Consider the following 18,437-nt stretch of genomic DNA (forward strand, 5'->3'; position numbering starts at 1 on the left):
TGTTGCCTGAGGGCAGCAATGCAGTTCAGAAGATGGAGAATCTCTTTTCTTTGAAAAACACGGTTGCTATCTGGCTGAGATCCAGCCCAACTTCCTGGGTGATTGATATCATCCTTGGGTTCCTGTGTGGACTGGGGCTCTTCCTAATGTTACTCCCCTGCTTCCAGAGTAATCCATTCTTAGCACCACCTAGGAAACATAGAAACATCAGGAAGGTAAGAAACCTTTGGCTTAATCCCAGCAGAGATTATCTCTTTTTTTCTTATTCTTATTTCCACTTTTCTAAACCACCTAGAGAGACTCCTGAGATGGGAACTCTCAGAAAAGTAGAGAACATCATCCTTCTAGGGAAAAGCCAGGCCAGAGAGGGGTTAGAGTGGGCATGAGGATTTCTAGCCTAAGATCGTAGACCAGGAGTTCAGGTATGGTAGAGGGCTCCAGGGCAAGTCCCCAATGCAGTGACTAATGGTTAAGGACTGGATTACTAAGAGTTCAATCTCTGCAGGAAGGCTGACCCCTGAGCCCTGGTTCACCAGCCACCTTCCCACAGCGGGTGTCTCAAGTGAGACCTTCCTCTGTGTTGGGGCTGATCTAAGGGCAATGCTGAGCCCCTGAGAGCCTGAGAGAAGAGGCTGGAGTGGAGGTCTGGCCTTGGGAAGCAGAATCCTATCTGACAAAGCTCACGTGGGCATTTAGGTCTGAGAATGTGTGTGTTTCTTGATCAGAGGAACAGTGACAGAAGAAATCTATGGTGATTAAAACTTAAAAAATCCTTCTTGGGCTACCCTGGTGGTGCAGTGGTTGAGAGTCCGCCTGCCAATGCAGGGGACGTGGGTTCGTGCCCCGGTCCGGGAGGATCCCACATGCCGCGGCGCGGCTGGGCCCATGAGCCATGGCCGCTGGGCCTGTGCGTCCGGAGCCTGTGCTCCACAACGGGAGAGGCCACAACAGTGAGAGGCCCGCGTACCGCAAAAAAAAAAAAAAAAAAAAAAAAAATCCTTCTTTGCACTCTTCAAAGAAGAAAAACTGAAAATATTTTTATCCACTTTAAAAATAAGTAAAAGGGGAAAAAACCCCACAGAGTTTTAGTTAAATGTAGAAAGTCATGTTGTTCATGAACACAGCTTGCCTAGATAGATGACAGTGAGAGTTGGGTGTTAGCCCCTCATTTCTTCTTCTCTCTCAGCATCAAGTAGAGCTGAAGGGGAGGAGCAGGAGTAGGAAGAAAAGTGGATCTTTGAAAGGTAAGCCTTTGCCATTCAGTCCTGCGTGCCCCCGAGAGTTAGCTTCCATCTCTCCTAATCCTGAGGGCCCAGCTTCACGGTCTCTGAGGATGCCAGTGGCAGAGCTTATTCTTCAGGAAACAGAGCCTTGGGAAGGCGCGTTGGAAGGAGATCAGAGCCCAGATACTTCCCAGAAATTTGTGCTTAGAATGAAGCCATGAGGACCTAGAAATGGGGTGTGTGGACTGTGGTGGACCATTGGTGCCTGGGTTGGGAAGTGGGACCTCCAAGTCCAACTGTGGACAAGTTGTTTAACTTTGCTCAGATTCCTCTGTGTGATGACCACTGACCTTTCTCCCCTACACGGCAGTTGTAAGGGCTACAGGGGTTAATTAACGTGAAGGCACTTTGCAAAGGACAAACCCTTTTCAAGTGAGACTTACCATCACTGTCAGGGACATGTGGCCTTGGACACTGATACTTGGGCTCCAGAGTCTAATCCTCCAAAGATTTCCCTTAAAGGGCCATTGCACTCAGCCTCCTGAAAGACTCTTAGGCCTCTGCCTTCACCACCATGACCCAGTCTCCTGATTTCCAGCTTGCAGAGATTGCCTGGAAGAACTGGAGGGGACTCACAACCTGGTTTCACTTCTGCAAAGGTAAAGAATCTTTCCCCTTCTCTCCTGGGTCGTCCTTCCTCCCAGAGCCTATAATGTGACCCCAGCCCTGGGAGGGGGAGCCATGGGAGGGCGTGGCTAAAGCCCTAGGGTGAGGGAGAGCAGGAGCATTATGAAGTCAGTGTGGGGGCAGAGGAGGGTTCTTGGGCTGCAGGTGCCCACCCCTGCCTGTCCTGTCCAGCCATCCTGGCCCCATCTGCTCTCCTACAGCTGCCTGGGGAGGCTTCCTGGCAAGGGCAACTTTCATCAGCTCTCATGTCAAGACCCTCCTGGTGAGACGTGCAAAGCAGTGCCTGCTGGAGCCTGTGGAAGATACTGCTTGAAGGGTTGGGAACCCTGCATGAACACCTCCTGTAGGGTTTCCTTCCTTGATCCAGACACTCGAGAGGTGCTGGAAGCACACATTAGAAGGTTTTGGGTAAAGCACAGGTGGACCCTCCCCCTCAAGGTCCTCAAGCCCATAAATCTCTTGAAGCGGAAAAAGCTCCAACCCTCCACCGTTCTGCAGTTTGCCTCTTCCCCTTCAGCCACCTGTGTGTCTGGGTCCCACTCAACAGTCAAGTGTGCTGAGTTCCTGGAGAAACCTCCTCAGGCTCATTCAGGAGAGAAGGTGATAACAGAAGAGTCAGTTCCTACCCTGAAGAGGCCTCTCCTTGTCCCCTCAACTGTGTGTAAGGAAATCCAGAGTGCCCTGGGAGCGATTCCATCTGCTGACTACCATGGGCCCTCAAAGGCTTCTCTGACTGGACAGGAGGGCAGGCCACCTTCTCAGTCCCTCACACTCAGCCTTGTGGGCAGAACCTGGAAGAGTGAGACTGTGGAATGGGTCAAGAGGGACAGCCTAGAGCCAGGTCCAAGTTCAGCAATGGTCAGGAATGAGCCAACGGAGGAGAGTGGTGGTCAGGCCTCAGGAGACCCCTGCCATAGGGTAACAGTGATGGAGGTGAACTTAGGATCCCAATCTTTGAGAGGTGAAGAGGCCAGGGAGGCTGTGGAGGCCAAGGAGTCTCCTGCTCTTCAACCACAGTCTAGTGTTATCTTGGAAACCAAAGTGTTGACAAAATCCCAAACCACAAATGTACATATGAGGAGTTTAGAGGTGCCAGGGGCCAGTAAACGTTTCCTACTACCTAGAATGTCTGTTTTCCAACATCCAGGTGAGCCATGCCTTAACATGGGGGTTGCCAGTGAGTTTAACTCCAAAGTAAAGGTACAGTCAGACAACCAGCTTCAGGACTTTCCCAAACACATGTTCCTTGCTGCAGACAACTTGGCTTCTCAGGTGCCTCAGTGCCATCCCCAGAGAGTCCCCACCAGAGACAGGTTAGCTTCCCAGGAGCCAAGTGGCCTTATGGAAGCCCAAAGGAGCAACCTAGGGCAGCAGGAGCCCAAAACTTCAAAACTCCAAGACTCATGGAAGAGCCAGAGCAAGATGATTGCCCCTACTTACAAAAGAGAGGACTGTAGGAGGCATAAACCAGGCGAGCATGAAGAAAGGTTTAAAGAATTAGGGACCTCTCAAGCTGGAAGTATGAGCCACCCTGCCCAGGTCAGGGGAATAACAGACTCTATTGGGAGCAGATGTCTCCAGCTCATGCCAGAGAAGAAACATAGCCCTCCAGAAAGCCTCTTCAGAAAAAGGATGAGGCTATTTTTAAAGTGGATTTTCCCCAATAAAAAAGTCAATGGTCGAGATGCTCTGCAAAAATTCAAGCCCATATCAGCCACTGCCCAGAGTCACGGATCAGTCAAAAGCAGATCAATCTTGAAGAGTGAGACTGCTGAGGGTCAGGCACTCATGACAGCTGTTGGACAGATCCCAGAAGAAAAAAGAGCAATTCACCATGGACTTCATGCCACAAAGTTAAATGAACACAAACTGGAATTCCAAGTCCCAGTATGTGGGTGTTTCTGCTGCCATAGGCTTACCTCTTACCCAGAGCAACGGAGAATGATGGGTTATACAGCCTGCAGTCATAAAGCCACCTCCAAGGGCCAGAGTTGTTCTATCAGGGAAAGGGAAGTCAGACACCAACATAGTTTGAAAAGTGTAAGGTTCGACGATGAGCAGCTGGGCCTAAGGTGCCTCCCATCCTTGCCCCCCAAGAAGAGTTTGTTTCCAGTTAGTACCTGCCAGTATGGGCCAAGGATTCCAGGTGCCCCAGCCCGCCATCAACACTGTCCAAGGCATTGTCATCTTTGGGGAGGTGTCTTGCCTGGTCGACAGTAAAATCCTTCTTTAGTCTTCCCTTTAGTAGGAAGACATGTCTCCAAGTAAAAATTCAGTCCATGTAGAGAAAATGATTTTCTCCTTAGCACGTCCAAGGTATTTAATGTTCCCCAATACATGTATATATATATATATATATTTTTTTTCTAATAAAAGCATAGTGTAATGGCTGCTGTCTGTGCCGTGCACTTTGTCTTCTAGAAGGGAGGGGCATGGAGGGAGGTGGACGGTAGCATCACAAGCTTGCTCCTTGTCTCGTGTCCCTTCATTGCACCTTATGATACTGTCATTACACAGACCAAAATTACTCTAGCAATGAGATGGGAAAAACCTATGAAACCCACACCCAAGGATCTGGTTCAACCAGTCTTTCTCCTCCTTCTATGCTACTTTGAACTTTATGCAACTGTAGTGGATAGGTTTACACGATAGGGCCGGACATTCCAATTCAGGCTCCAGGAAGTGTCAGAGCCAAGTGGATGGAAGTTTGGGGGGAATAGAGTATGGGCTCTGAGTTCAGAAACAGGAGAAATCTTGCCCCTGGATCTCTTGGTAGGGAATATACAACATCTGCTCTTAAGAGTTCCTTCTCTCTCTGATGAAGGTTGGGATTGAGGTATGCCCTATGAACCCCTTTTAGCTTAGCCATAATAAAATGTACAGCATCACCCTCCCCCACCTCTGTTTTTCCTACACTTTAGAGCAGCAGCAAGGATGGCATTTCCAGCTCTGTGTGTGTAGGTGGGGGGAGTATCAGGGAGGCTGCTGAGGGCTGTGTTGAGTCCAGTCCCATATAAATGAATGGCTGCGTTCATGGGTCACCTACCTTCCACTCTATGTTAACCCCAGAGAAGGAGTTTTGGATGAATGGAATAGGGGTGTGACTGTGGGTAGTAACTATCTGATGGTCAAACACTGTGAATTTAGGGTGGGATGTAGGTGTAGAAAAATCCTTGGATCCAAGGAAGGAGGCAAAGTGGTACCAGACTCCCATAAATTGCAGTTCTGAAAGAACAGCCCCCTGACATACAACCACCATCTAAAGGCCTAAAGGGGAGGAAAAGTTAAGGGTCCAGTAGCTCACCATGGCCCCACGCCAGGGTCTCTACCCTATTCCAACTCTAAGATCACAGACCTAGAGAAACCACCTTTAGGTCAAAACAGAAGGTCAAACTTAGAGAAGTAAAGCAAATCAGGGAAGGTGAATCTCTTAATACTATATTTAATAAGCTTACACATCATCACCTCTTGACTTTTAGAAAGGATAACTTAACAATAGGTGTAAAAGCCAGGACTAGGGAACTTGGGATGTGACTCCTAGTCTGGTGACCTTCACATAAACACATGGCCCAAGGACTGCTCCAGGGGAGAGGTGGGGACTGGCTTGTGATTGTGTAGTAAGCCTTGCCTGTCTCCCAGTCCTTGATCACCCCAGAGCCTGGCAGGTGAAGAAGCAATCAGACAGGATTCGTGGTGGTGTGGAGGTGACCTGTGCAAAGTGGATGGGGCAGGGTGCAATGCAGGAGTGTTCCACTGATCTGCTTCTGGCACAGCTTTTCTTGTCTCCTGACCCCCATCCATATGGAAAAGCAGGGAGATGAGGAAGAATTTCTCTAGAGTGATTTGGTGTTTTCTGCCATGTGCAGGGCGCATGGTGGACACAGCTCCAGGTGGTGTCTTTCTCATTGTGGAGATTTCTGTTCCAGCTGATGCCCCTGATCCAGATGACAACAGAAATGGACCCCATCCCCCATACCTGTCAGGCCCCTCAACACGTGGAAATGCTGTGACCTGGGGTGGAGGGGGCAGAGTGAGCACAGGACTGCTCACACCCCTGGTTTCTCCCTGGAGCCAGGCCCTACCTCTGGGCCCCGATTCCCAAGGCAGCCTCCAGAATGGGCAGAGCAGTGAGAGTGAAGCCAGGACTTGTGGGAGGGGTCGGTACCCAGAGGAGAGAGTTGACAGGGCTGGGACCTGAGCCTGGCTGCTGCTGGGTCCTCTCAGGGGCACCCAGAAGTGAGTTCTGGGAATATGGGGAAGCTGGACTTGGACCCCCCTGGCTCCTGCTGGGAGAGTGCCACAGACAGGTGATGCTGATGGAACAGCAAGAAAACAGAAAGAAGCAAGTCCCTTTGCCCTTCTCTTGCTGCTCCGTCTTCCATAAGGTACAGTAAGACAAGAAATTGAGAGACCAAAAGAAAAAAAGAAATGGAGAGACCCAGAGACAATACACAAAGACTTCACGGACACACCTCTCGAGAGACTTCTCACGCAAACACCTTTCTCAGAGATCACATACTGAGACCTCACACAGGGACCTCGTGTTGCTTCACAGACCCTCAGACAGAAACCTAGCACAGATTTAACAGATTTCCCAGAGATACCTTCCAAAGGGACCTCATACAGAGACTTCACACAGAGATCTCACCCAGAGACAACACACAGAGACCTCACATCTATTCTTCAGTATCCATTGACAAGTCTTTCTTAGTGAATATGAAACCACTTAGCAAACTGGCAGCATGATAAATATATTATCAGTTGTGCCCCTCTGAGATCCACCAGACACTCACTGTCAGCATTACTCTAAATGGGGAAATGTTGGAGAAGTTTTGTTCTTTTGGAATATCACTGCCTCTGAACAAAAGAATTATACATTCCAAATGTAGATTTTCAAATTTCATTCTTAGGTGTTCATTAGCTTGAAGATCACATATTACATTATTTTATTTTTATTTATTTTAGAAGAATGAAGAAAATAATGTTTATTTCTTAGAAATGCATGTAGTACTCTATTTTTTTATTTTAAAAGATTTTTATTGGAGTATAGTTGAGTTACAAATTTGTGTTAGTTTCAGGTGTACAGCAAAGGGAGCCAGTTATACATGTACATATGTCCACTGTTTTTAAAGATTCTTTTCCCATAGAGGCCATTACAGAGTATTGAGTAGAGCTCCCCGTGCTATACAGTAGGTTATTATTACCTATTTTGTATATAGTAGTGTGTATATGTCAATCCCAATCTCCCAATTTATCCTTCCCCCTTATCTCCTGGTAACCATAAGTTTTCATTTGTACTCTTTTTTTAGGAGAATCACAAATTTTAAGCACAACTAAAACACTGTCAGTCTCCAGTGAGAGAAAATATTTGTCCAGTTTAGTTATCATCCAGTCAAATGGTATCTGGCACATTTTTTCCTTTATTGAGGACAGAACTTAAACTTGAGATGGCTTACTTGTTTCCTTTGGAAACATAAGAAAAACCTGCAACAAAGGTACTCTAGGAATGAAATAAACCAAGAAAGAAGCATCCGGACTCACATTCACTTCCCAGAGGGCTGTGTAACTAGCACGTTATTTTGCACATAATAGCTTGCATCAGGTTTGTGGGGTTTGCTTTAGTTTTTAACAGGCCAATAATCATGTGAGGATTTTTCACAAGTCAAATTTCTGGTTTTAAATTTTACATTCTGGCAAAAGTATGCTTCTGAATATTATTTTATTTCTTAAAATGTGGTAATGCCCTAAAATGATATTACACAATCATAACGTTCAGCTAACATACTTAAAAAGATGGGCTATTAAGGATTCATTCTTCAATAATTCTATGAAATGCACATTTTCTAAGACATGCAGTTAGGATCCATTTTATATTCATTATAGGGTTAACACATTGCTTTAAAAATTTTTGAAAGATTATAAAATATATGACTTAGCCTATGCTTGACATTATACATGTTATCTCATAAAATTACTGAGGGAAGGATATCTTAATATCTGAATTGAAGGTAGTGTACATTTAATCTACATTTGGCTTATAACAATGAATAATGAAAGGCTTTCATTTATTATATAGCTCACACTTTCCAAAGGGTACACTTCTAAAAGACTACTGATTTCTCACTGCTAATAAGCAACCTATTGTCCTTGCCTTGGTAAAATCTATTTTAATGACAGCTGGTTCTCTCCCAGATTATCCATTGGTATTACAGCGTCACGGTCTTTTAAGAGGAGCAGGGCTGACACGAGGACTCTTTGGGCTTATTTCTACAAGAAATTTAGTTTTTCTATTCTCCTAATTAAAAAATGTATAATTATTAATTTTTCACTTTACTCCCTTATGTCGTTGAATCAGAAAACAATGGACTATGGTCATGTATGTCATCTAATACTCTATCAGATCACTTTTTTTAAAATAGTGCAGCTTACTCAGGTAAGTTTACTGATCAGAACAAAATGGAATCAATTAGGAAAAAGTTCATACAGGAAAATATCCTTTTCAAAGTTGACTATTTTAACACAGTTAAATAAGCGATTATTTTTTAATCCTTTGAGTTAAAATTGTTCAGGGTGGCCAAGAAAGTCTGGAAACATGAAAAATGTCCATAAAAGCACTTTATTACTATAATACATTGAATGTGTTGCTCCTCATTATTAATTCACAGTTCATTAAGCTGGGCAAAATTACAACGAACAATGTGCATTAAAGCAAAATTCCCATCAATCATTTTCCATCTGTCATACATTCTGTCAGATGATTTGTGTGTCTAATTTTCATGGAAAAACTTGTACCTTTACTCCAGAATAAGAAATCAAGGGGGATCAATCTATTAAAAAGATATTAATATTCCCAGACTCTGTGGCCTTCAGTATTTTTTTTTAAGAAGATTCACCTAGTGCAAATCTTATAAATATTTTTACCATTTAATATGCCCAGACAAAATGGATATAAAAATTAGATAAAAGAGAAAACAACAAAAACAGATCCCCTTTGTTTTCAAAACATTTGATGTTTACATCAAAATATTTTGTTGAAAATGAAGTGATTTTTAATCTATAGTTAAAAGACACTATAATGATATTTAGAACATATTACAGATCCGGATTTTTACAAATAGATTTTTATTTAAAACAGGTCTCACACTGATATCAATAAACCAGGCACTCTAGAACAAAATGTGGAGAGATGGCAATTATGAGATGACTTCTTAATACTCCAAGGGAAAAAGATGTTTTCCAAAGTAGTCCATCTACAATATTAACCCTTAAGATCTACTCCCCTTGATAGGTTTCAATATTATTTTCTCTTTTATACACATTGACTTTATAATTAACTCCTACAGGAGGACATTTCTGGAAATGTTCCCAGATATCTACAGCCACACTTTCGGTCATGATCACACCATGGAAAAAGTAGGGAACATCCAGATCCTGATGATCCAGGGGTTTCATAATTACCCCTTTGAGGTCAGTCAGAATCATAATCATTCCCAGAACAGGGTCGGTCTTTACATTTGTGCCCCGAGACATGCAGATTGTAACACTACCCACCCAAAGGCAAGTTGTCTTCCTTACTCAGGTTTGCAGGGGCACCACTCACTGTGGTAGCTAGAAGAGTCCGTTGCCCCCAGCCCGGACCTGCATTCTGTACTCTCCACACACACATCGTACCACAGATATACCAGTGGTGCTGATGAAACTTCCAGAAAGCTATAAAATAATGCATGCCAGGCACGGTAGATGAGGATTCAGAAAATGCTAACATCTTCTCTAGGAAATAAAGGTGACATACCTATGTGGCTTTAAGCATTTTTGTGCATTAGCTGGCCCCCTGGATCTGGGAAAAAGCATCTGATTTTAAAGTTTCTCAGCCTCATTCTCTGCAATGAAATCTGAAGCTCTTCCTTCCTTCTCTGAGTCCAGAAGCTGGAATTGATACAGTCTGCTCTCTGTGATTTGTCTCTACCATTTGTTTCCAGTGACCACTTCAACTCAGATATCTCTCAATTCAGGGATCACTCCTAAACTTCAGGACGAAGGTCACTGACCTTTTCATTCCCACCACAATTTTATGCTAGTAACCCTTTACCGTGTCAATAAATTTATTTTGTAGAATGTGCCCCCTGGACTCCACCTGCTAAATCTGTTTTTTGGGCAAATCATTTGTTACTTAGCTAAACAAATTTTATAAAATCATATTTCATAAAATTGTATTTTATAAAATGTTACTTTCTTATTTTATAAAATTGGTAAATCCAGGGATTTAGGCTTAATTATTATTTTTAAAAATGTTGGTACTCATTTTGCCAATTTTTCTCTTTTTACATATATCAGAAAATATGTTAAGAACTCAACTGTGAAGATACCACTATTTTTATTTTTTCTCACTTTTGTACACAGGAAACAAGAAAGTTTGTTCCTTGGAAAACATCAGTCCTAAGAACGTACTAAGTTAAAGCTTAGCATGTTAGATCTGCGAGTAGCCTTGTCTTTTTTTTTTTTTTTTTTTCGGAACGCAGGCCTCTCACTGTTGTGGCCTCTCCCGTTGCAGAGCACAGGCTTCGGACACGCAGGCTCAGCGGTCATGGCTCACGGCTGCAGCCGCTCCGCGGCATGTGGGATCTTCCCGGACCAGGGCACGAACCCGTGTCCCCTGCATCGGCAGGCGGACTCTCAACCACTGCGTCACCAGGGACGCCCAACCTTGTCTTTTTTTTAATGATGCTTTTTTCTGAATTGGTTAAAAAAAAAAAAAAAAGAAAAAAGCCTTAAGGCTTAGGAACAGAAGCAAACTGAGAATTAAAATCCAAATCATTCAAATGAAGTTTGTCAGAACAGTTTGTGTGTGGAGAGGACAGCTTCTAGGCACTTCAGAGGAACCAGCAGGACAGAATTGAGAATAGCCAGCACCTTACAGGGCTTCTCACAGAAATGCTTTAATGCAAAGAGGTGACTGGATTTCACAGGGAGACCAGGGAGAGGATGCAGAGATAATTAAATCACATTCAAGCACCTGTTTACCTGGGAGGTAAGTTCCTTCATATTGTGGTCAGATGCTGTTTAGGGGGACACTGGTGCAGGGGAGGTGTTGGGAGGATGAACTCTTTTCTAAGTGATTTTGCAAGTGTGAAAATTCATCCAACAGAGATGCTAGAAAAATTTGCTCCTAGTAGCGAGCGTCCAACATGATATTTTGGGACAAAAATGTGTATTTGGAAGAATTTTTCACAAAAGAGCAGTGATGGGAGGAAAAGATTCATATGGGCCTGGCTAGTAATATTCTTCCTTCACAATTTTCTTGTGGGTTCCTGAGGCCTGTTGTGACTGCTTGGAGACCTGGTCCCCAAGCAATGGCCCTCTTTGTCATACTCAGGGTAACCCAGGAAGTTGCTTGTCTGAAGCAGAAAAGGTTCTCCCTTCCACTCATGTCCTCTTGCTGATCAGATGAACACATGGCATCATCTACAGCTGAGAGGTGTTTGTTAACTACCTTTGTTTCATAGGACACAACTCATATATACTCTACAGTAATGTTTATCACTGTCTTTTATAATCTCAAGGTAAGAAGTAATCAGTGTTAAAATCATTCTACTGGAATAACAAAGCACATGATTTTTTTTCCCTAATAGTGATTGTATTTGTTTGCTAGGGCTGCCATAACAAAAGACCACACTGGCTACTAGGTGGCTTAAACAACAAAAATATATTTTCTCATAGATCTAGAGGCTAGAAGTCCAAGATCAAAGTATCAAGTTTAGTTTCTTTGAGGTCTCTCTCCTTTGATGGCTACCTTCTCGCTGTGTCCTCACATGGTTGCCCCTCAGTCTGTGCATGTCTGTGTTCTAATATTCCCCCCTTATAAAGATACAAGTCATATTGGATTAGAGTCCATCCATATGATCATTTTACCTTAATTTTCTCTTCCAAAGCAGTATTTCCAAGTAGAAGTTAAGCTTACGGTACAAGCAATCAGGTATTTAATAAGAGGCATTGCTATGGAGACAAAAAAAAAAAAAGGTTAATAATTGAGGCAAATTTCATATCAGTTTTTGAGTTCTGAGGGTAGACAGTTGAGAAGATCTCTAAATGTCGGGGTTAAAGCATCTTTTGTAGTTTGAATGTCCATCAGATGTTCAGGTAAACTTTCTGAGTGGTCCATATAGCAACAGGAACGAAGAAGACTGTCTAAACATGAGCTGCTGTGGAGATTTCTCTGAAGTTTATATTAAGATATCTACCTTCAGTATGCAGGACTTCAGAAAAAAAGGCAGTTTTAGTTTCAATTATTCCAAGTCAAAAGGGTGGGAGAAAATTTGGAAACACTAGTTTGGAGAGTTGTAGTCAGGTAGTGGAGGAAACTAGAAAAATTCAGGATATAGTCCAGTTTTCAGGTAATTAACAAAACTTCAAGGAAAATTAATAGCACTAGAATCTAATATCCACAATATGTATTTTGGTTTCTATCGAAAGATAATTTTTCTCTCTAAAATCACCCTCATTTCTATCAAAGATAGCCAAATTAAGACAAATTTGTTTGCAAAATAAGTCTAGATTAAAAAAACTTGGTCTTATTTATATAAGTATAGCAAGGATTGTGACTGACCATATAGGCTTATTTTTCATTTTTATTTTTTGCTTTTATTAAGAGAATTTATTGCCTCTCTCTCCTCCCAATAGCTCAGACATGAAGAAGCAACATCAGAGGAAGACAGACAGACAAATGGCTCTTTGAGTTTGTCCTGCTTGGCACTGGTGAAGGAAGAGGCAGCTTTCTCAAAGTTTTTATCTGCTTAATTGGATGTAGTAGAGAAAGGGAACAAGGAAAGTCAGAGGGTAAGTGAATAGGCTCTGCACCTACCAAGGATGTATTATCCTCCTAATCGTCCCAGTAGGAATATTCCATTCATGTTCTTTGATCTGATCCTTGCATTGGAAGACACTTCTTTTTTTAATCTTTTTAAATTTAATTTTAATTTTATATTGAAGTATAGTTGATTTACAATGTTGAATTAGTTTCAGGTGTACAGCAAAATGATTCAGTTATACATATACATATATCCATTCTTTTTCAGATTCTTTTGCCATATAGGTTATTACAGAATATTGAGTAGAGTTCCCTTTGCTATACAGTAGGGTCTTGTTGATTATCTATTTTATATATAGTAGTGTGTATATGTGAATCCAAACTCCTAATTTATCCCTCCCCATACCTTTTCCCTTTAGTAACCATAAGTTTGTTTTTTAAGTCTGTGAGTCTGTTTCTCTTTTGTAATTAAGTTCATTTGTATCATTTTTTCAGATTCCACAGATAAGTGATATCATATGATATTTGTCTTTCTCTGAATGACTTCACTTAGTATGATAATCTCTATGTCAATTCATGTTACTGCAAATGGCATTATTTCATTCATTTTTATGGCTGAGTAATATTCCATTGTATATATGTACCACATCTTCTTTATCCATTCATCTGTCAATGGACATTTAAATTGCTTTCATATCCTGGTTATTGTGAATAGTGCTGCACTGAACACTGGGGTGCATGTATCTTTTGGAAGGATAATTTTCTCCAGATACATGCCTAAGAGTAGGACTGCTGGATCATATGGTAGTTCTATTTTTAGTTTTTTAAGGAATCCCATAATATTCTCCATAGTGGTTGAACCAATTTACATTCCCACCAACAGTGTAGGAGGACTCCTTTTCTCCACACCCTCTCCAACATTTTTGCAGTCTACAGTTTGTAGACGTTTTGATGATGGTTACTCTGACTGGTGTGAGGTGATATCTCATTGTAGTTTTGATTTGCATTTCTCTAATAATTAGCGATGTTGAGCAGATTTTCATGTGCTTTTTGCCCATCAGTATGTCTTCTTTGGAGAAATGTCTGTTTAGATCTTCTGTCCATTTTTTGATTGGGTTGTTTGCTTTTTTGATATTGAGCTGCATGAGCTATTTGTATACTTTGGAGATTATTCCACTGTCAGTCTCATCATTTGCAAATATTTTCTCCCATTCTGTAGGTTGTCTTTTTGTTTTGTTTATGGTTTCCTTTGCTGTGCAAAAGCTTTTAAGTTTTATTAGGTCCCATTTGTTTATTTTAGTTTTTGTTTTCTTTCCTCTAGGAGGTGGATCCAAAAAGATATTGCTGCTGTGAAAGAGTGTTCTGCCTGGATTTTCCTCTAAGAGTTTTATAATATCCAGTCTTACATTTAGGTCTTTAATGCATTTTGAGTTTATTTTTGTCTGTGGTGTTAGAAAATTGTTCTAATTTCATTTTTTTACATGTAGCTGTCCAGTTTTCCCAGTACCACTTATTGGAGAGACTGTCTTTTCTCCATTGTACAGTCCTGCCTCCTTTGTCATAGATTAATTGACCATAGTTGTGTGGGTTTATTTCTGGGCTTTCTATTCTGTTCCATTGATCTATATTTCTATTTTTGTGCAAGTACCATACTGATTACTGTAGCTTTGTAATATAGTCTGAAGAGAGTGAGCCTGATTCCTCCAACTCCATTTTTGCTTTCATAGTATGCTTTGGCTATTTGGGGGTTTGTGTTTCTATACAAATTTTAAATTTTTCTGTTCCAGTTCTGTGAAAAATGCCATTGGTGGGGGCTTCCCTGGTGGTCCGGTGGCTGGGACTTCACCTTCCAATGAGGAGGATGCAGGTTTGATCCCTGGTCAGGGAGTTGGGATCCCACATGCAATGCAACCAAAAAAAAACAAAAACAAAAAAACAAAAAACAAAAACATAAAACCGAAGCAATATTGTAACAAATTCAATAAAGACTTTAAAAATGGTCCACATGAAAAAAATCTTAAAAAAAAAATTCCACTGGTAATTTAATAGGGATTGCATTGAATCTGTAGATTGCCTTAAGTAGTATAGTCATTTTGACAGTATTGATTCTTCCAATCCAAGCACATGGTCTATCTCTCCATCTGTTTGTGTCACTTTCGATTTCTTTCATCAGCGTCTTAGAGTTTTCAGAGTACAGGTCTTTTGTCTCCTTAGGTAGATTTATTCATAGGTATTTTTTCTTTTTGATGTGATGGTAAATGGGATTCCTTCCATAATTTCTCTTTCTGATCTTTTGTTTTTAGTGTATAGGAACGAAAGAGATTTCTGTGTATTAATTTTGTATTCTGTGACTTTACTGAATTCATCGATGTGGTGTATCACACTGATTGATATGAGCCTGTGAGCCATGGCCGCTGAGCCTGCGCGTCCGGAGCCTGTGCTCCGCAACGGGAGAGGCCACAACAGTGAGAGGCCCGCGTACCACGAAAAAAAAATCATAAAATGGGGCTTTCCTGGTGGCACAGTGTTTAAGAATCTGCCTGCCAGTGCAGGGGACATGGGTTCAAGCCCTGGTCCAGGAAGATCCCACATGCCGCAGAGCAACTAAGCCCACGTGCCACAACTACTGAGCCTGCGTTCTAGAGCCATTGAGCCACAACTACTAAAGCCCACGAGCCACAACTACTGAAGCCCATGCACCTAGAACCCATGCTCTACAACAAGAGAAGCCACTGCAATGAGAAGCCCACGCACCACAACAAAGAGTAGCTGCCATTCGCCGCAACTAGAGAAAGCCCACACACAGCAACAAAGACCCAATGCAGCCAAAAATAAATAAAATAAATAAATTTATTTTTAAAACCATAAAATATCATAACCATCTTCTTCAGTTTACTTAGTCCCATGTAATTAATTCTTGTTTTGTTTGATCTTTTGTTAGAAGTTTTATGAAACCATCAATTTCTCCATTAGGGTTTTGTAAATTCTTACTCAGTTCAGTGTAATGATTTGAAATTCATCAGAAACTTGTGTTCTAGAATACTTGTTAGATCCTTTTCCATGAATTTCTCTGAACATGAAACACATTTCCAGGAAGCTTTTGTAAAAGCATCTGAGTAAAACCATTGTCTAAGTAATAAAAGACAAATATCCATTACTAAAAATTTGATTCATTCTAATGGAATTGACAAGAAAATTTATCTCTGTGACACAAAACATTTAAGATAATAACTAGAGGGCCTCCCTGGTGGCGCAGTGGTTGAGAGTCCGCCTGCCGATGCAGGGGATACGGGTTCGTGCCCCGGTCTGGGAGGATCCCATATGCCGCGGAGCGGCTGGGCCCGTGAGCCATGGCCGCTGGGCCTGCACATCCGGAGGCTGTGCTCCGCAACGGGAGAGGCCACAACAGTGAGAGGCCCGCATACCGCAAAAAGAAAAAAGAAAAAAAAAAAAAAAAAAAAAGATAATAACTAGAATTATGACTGATAACATTATACTAGGACATATCCAATTTTAGGAATTTCATATACTTTCGAGAACATTTATATTAATAACATTCACCCTTATGATATAACCTAGAGTTTATGATCATTTATTTAGCAATGCTTCCCATGTAAGTAACATACCAAATAAGCCTAATGAGTTTCATAGCTCTCTTTTCTAATAAGATAAAACAAATCTTTTAAGGTGTTCCAAGGGGCCTCTGGAAAACCTGAACGTTATTTCCAGGTCAATAAAACTTCATTTAGAATTTGACTTGGGGGAGAATCTACTTTTTCAAAAATAAAAATGTTTTAAAACACTTTGTCAAATATGATCATATGTCACTGTGAATTAATATTTAGTTATCAATTTAATCAAAGTGACAAAGATTCACATGTAAATACAGATAGTTAAATAGTGTAAAAAGACTTAGCTCTTTTAATATTGAAAGCACTCAGTTTTTCTTCAAAATTATCAAAGATTCATAAAGACGAAATGTACAATATTTGTTTTGCTAGACAGATTACATTGAATGTAAAAAAAAGTCTTTGTTTACAATTTCTCATTAAGAGCAGACCAATAATTAAGAAAATTTTGCAAAAAGAGAAAACAAATTTTAATTTTCTACCAGCTTACTTTGGATATTAAAACTCAATCACTTTATTAAATTCATTCCAATTTTAGATCTGACTACACATAAAATTCCTTTCTAAAGATTCCTTTTTCACAAACCTCTTACAACTTTCTCTGTCCATTTTGATTTGTCCCTTGTTCTCTTTCCCATTTAGAAGTTATCAGCTTTAGGACAAAAATCACTTAACAAAGTTTTTACATTAACAAAAACATCTCCATACCTTACACTTTTTCTTACCCCAAAATATATTCTAATTTCCTTATAATTCCTAGTAGCTTTAACCACATCTATTATTTACAATTCTTAATCCTTTGAAGCTTTAATTTTTTTGTAAAGATAAAGTTAAAAATTATGAACTGTGTAAGTATTTTGTGGCTTGGCAAACTTATAAATACATTTCATAATTTCTAGAAACATATTCTACTTCATAGTACAAGCTTTTAATGAAGCACAAGACATGTTTACTAATAGAACCAAACATATTTAGTGTGTAATAAGAGGTCAAAAGTAGGTAAACTTAGACTCGTTCAGCAATTAATATTTCAGTATTTTGTCTTAGTTGGAAATGATCTAGACATTCAATTCATTTAATTTAACTTAGCAAAACTCTAAGGGTACAATTTTTCAAAGACATTTAGAAAACTATTTAAGTTGACATAGCAAAAACAATTATTGCTAAAAAAAGTTTACCTAAAAGAATTCTTATCTTATGTCTATTTAATTAATTTGTTCTTAACAATCACTCAGATTACTCATGACAATTTCATAAGATGTTAAAGTAGTGTTAGCCATCATCTTAAATTATTATTATTATTACTTTTTTCTGAGAAATTTTGTAAAAGAGATAACATGAGCTTATTTGACTTTTAGTAAAACTACATAGCATAAAGCTATTATACTTAATGCTGATAACTCTTAAGATATGTCTGTATTAATTAAACCATTAAACCTGAACTAGATTTTACTTACCAAAAATTATCCTAGATCATGTGAATTTGAAAAATATTTGTATTCGTTTTTGTTATATTTTTGAGAATTTTTATATTGCTTGTTGGAATAAATTAAGTTTACTCACTCAGATAGCTACAGTCTTTTATTATTTATGGAGAAGACTTTTAAGTCTTCTTGCCCTTTAAGTGTACTTGCCCTTGATAAACAATTTTAAGGAGACTGTGATTTAGAGTTTGAGCAAGAGAGGGTTTTTCTGGTGGTTTTTGTTTTAAAAAAAACCTCTTTCCTTTTTTTTCTTTAAATTTTAGTTTCAGGTTCTAACAATTGAGATAATCTGGGCTCAGTCTCAGGCAATGTGGCTGTGTTTACATTTCAAAGACATGGTAAGATTTATAACTTTAAGGGACAGAGAAAAAAGTGTAAATTTTCTTCTGTGAGTTTTGGAGTGTATTTTTCTATTATCATAAGTCTCAGGGTAATTATTATTTTAAAAACTTTTTCTTCTTAAGTACAGGACAATTTTGCTCCAATTATCCTCAACTTTTATAATATCTACAAGAATTTGAGAGGAATAGGTTTCAGGGTTGGTGAAGATAAATGGGCCTTGACTTGTTCCTAAGTTGCATTTCTGGTTTTGTAGAGATTTGGAAGACAA

General features: G+C 40.2%; 1 protein-coding gene and 1 long non-coding RNA gene across 3 annotated transcripts in view; one reads left to right on the forward strand and one right to left on the reverse strand.

The window, feature by feature from the left end:
* Positions 1 to 18,437, reverse strand: part of LOC309807106 — a 111,319-nt gene that overhangs the window by 13,330 nt on the left and 79,552 nt on the right. The window contains exons 3-4 of one of the 2 annotated variants that reach the window (XR_014294506.1): positions 11,820 to 11,903; positions 8,906 to 10,641 (exon numbers count right to left, since the gene is read on the reverse strand). The exons of the other annotated variant lie outside the window; for it this stretch is intronic. This is a non-coding gene — a long non-coding RNA (uncharacterized lncRNA). Of the gene's footprint in view, positions 1 to 8,905; positions 10,642 to 11,819; positions 11,904 to 18,437 lie in introns of those variants that run through there. 2 annotated transcript variants of the gene reach the window in all.
* Positions 2,171 to 4,246, forward strand: LOC309807083 (spermatogenesis-associated protein 31A6-like). Its single transcript, XM_082626306.1, has one exon. It carries the CDS (start codon positions 2,241 to 2,243, stop codon positions 4,128 to 4,130), a length of 1,890 nt encoding a protein of 629 aa, XP_082482432.1. The 5' UTR covers positions 2,171 to 2,240; the 3' UTR covers positions 4,131 to 4,246.

The sequence above is a fragment of the Mesoplodon mirus genome, assembly GCF_964341445.2.
Source record: "Mesoplodon mirus genome assembly, chromosome: 7".
NCBI classification, from domain to species: Eukaryota; Metazoa; Chordata; class Mammalia; order Artiodactyla; family Ziphiidae; genus Mesoplodon; species Mesoplodon mirus.

What these genes read in the sequence shown, in the direction of transcription:
- LOC309807083 (XM_082626306.1), top strand. Translation starts at nt 2,241, where the DNA reads ATGAACACCTCCTGTAGGGTTTCCTTCCTTGATCCAGACACTCGAGAG.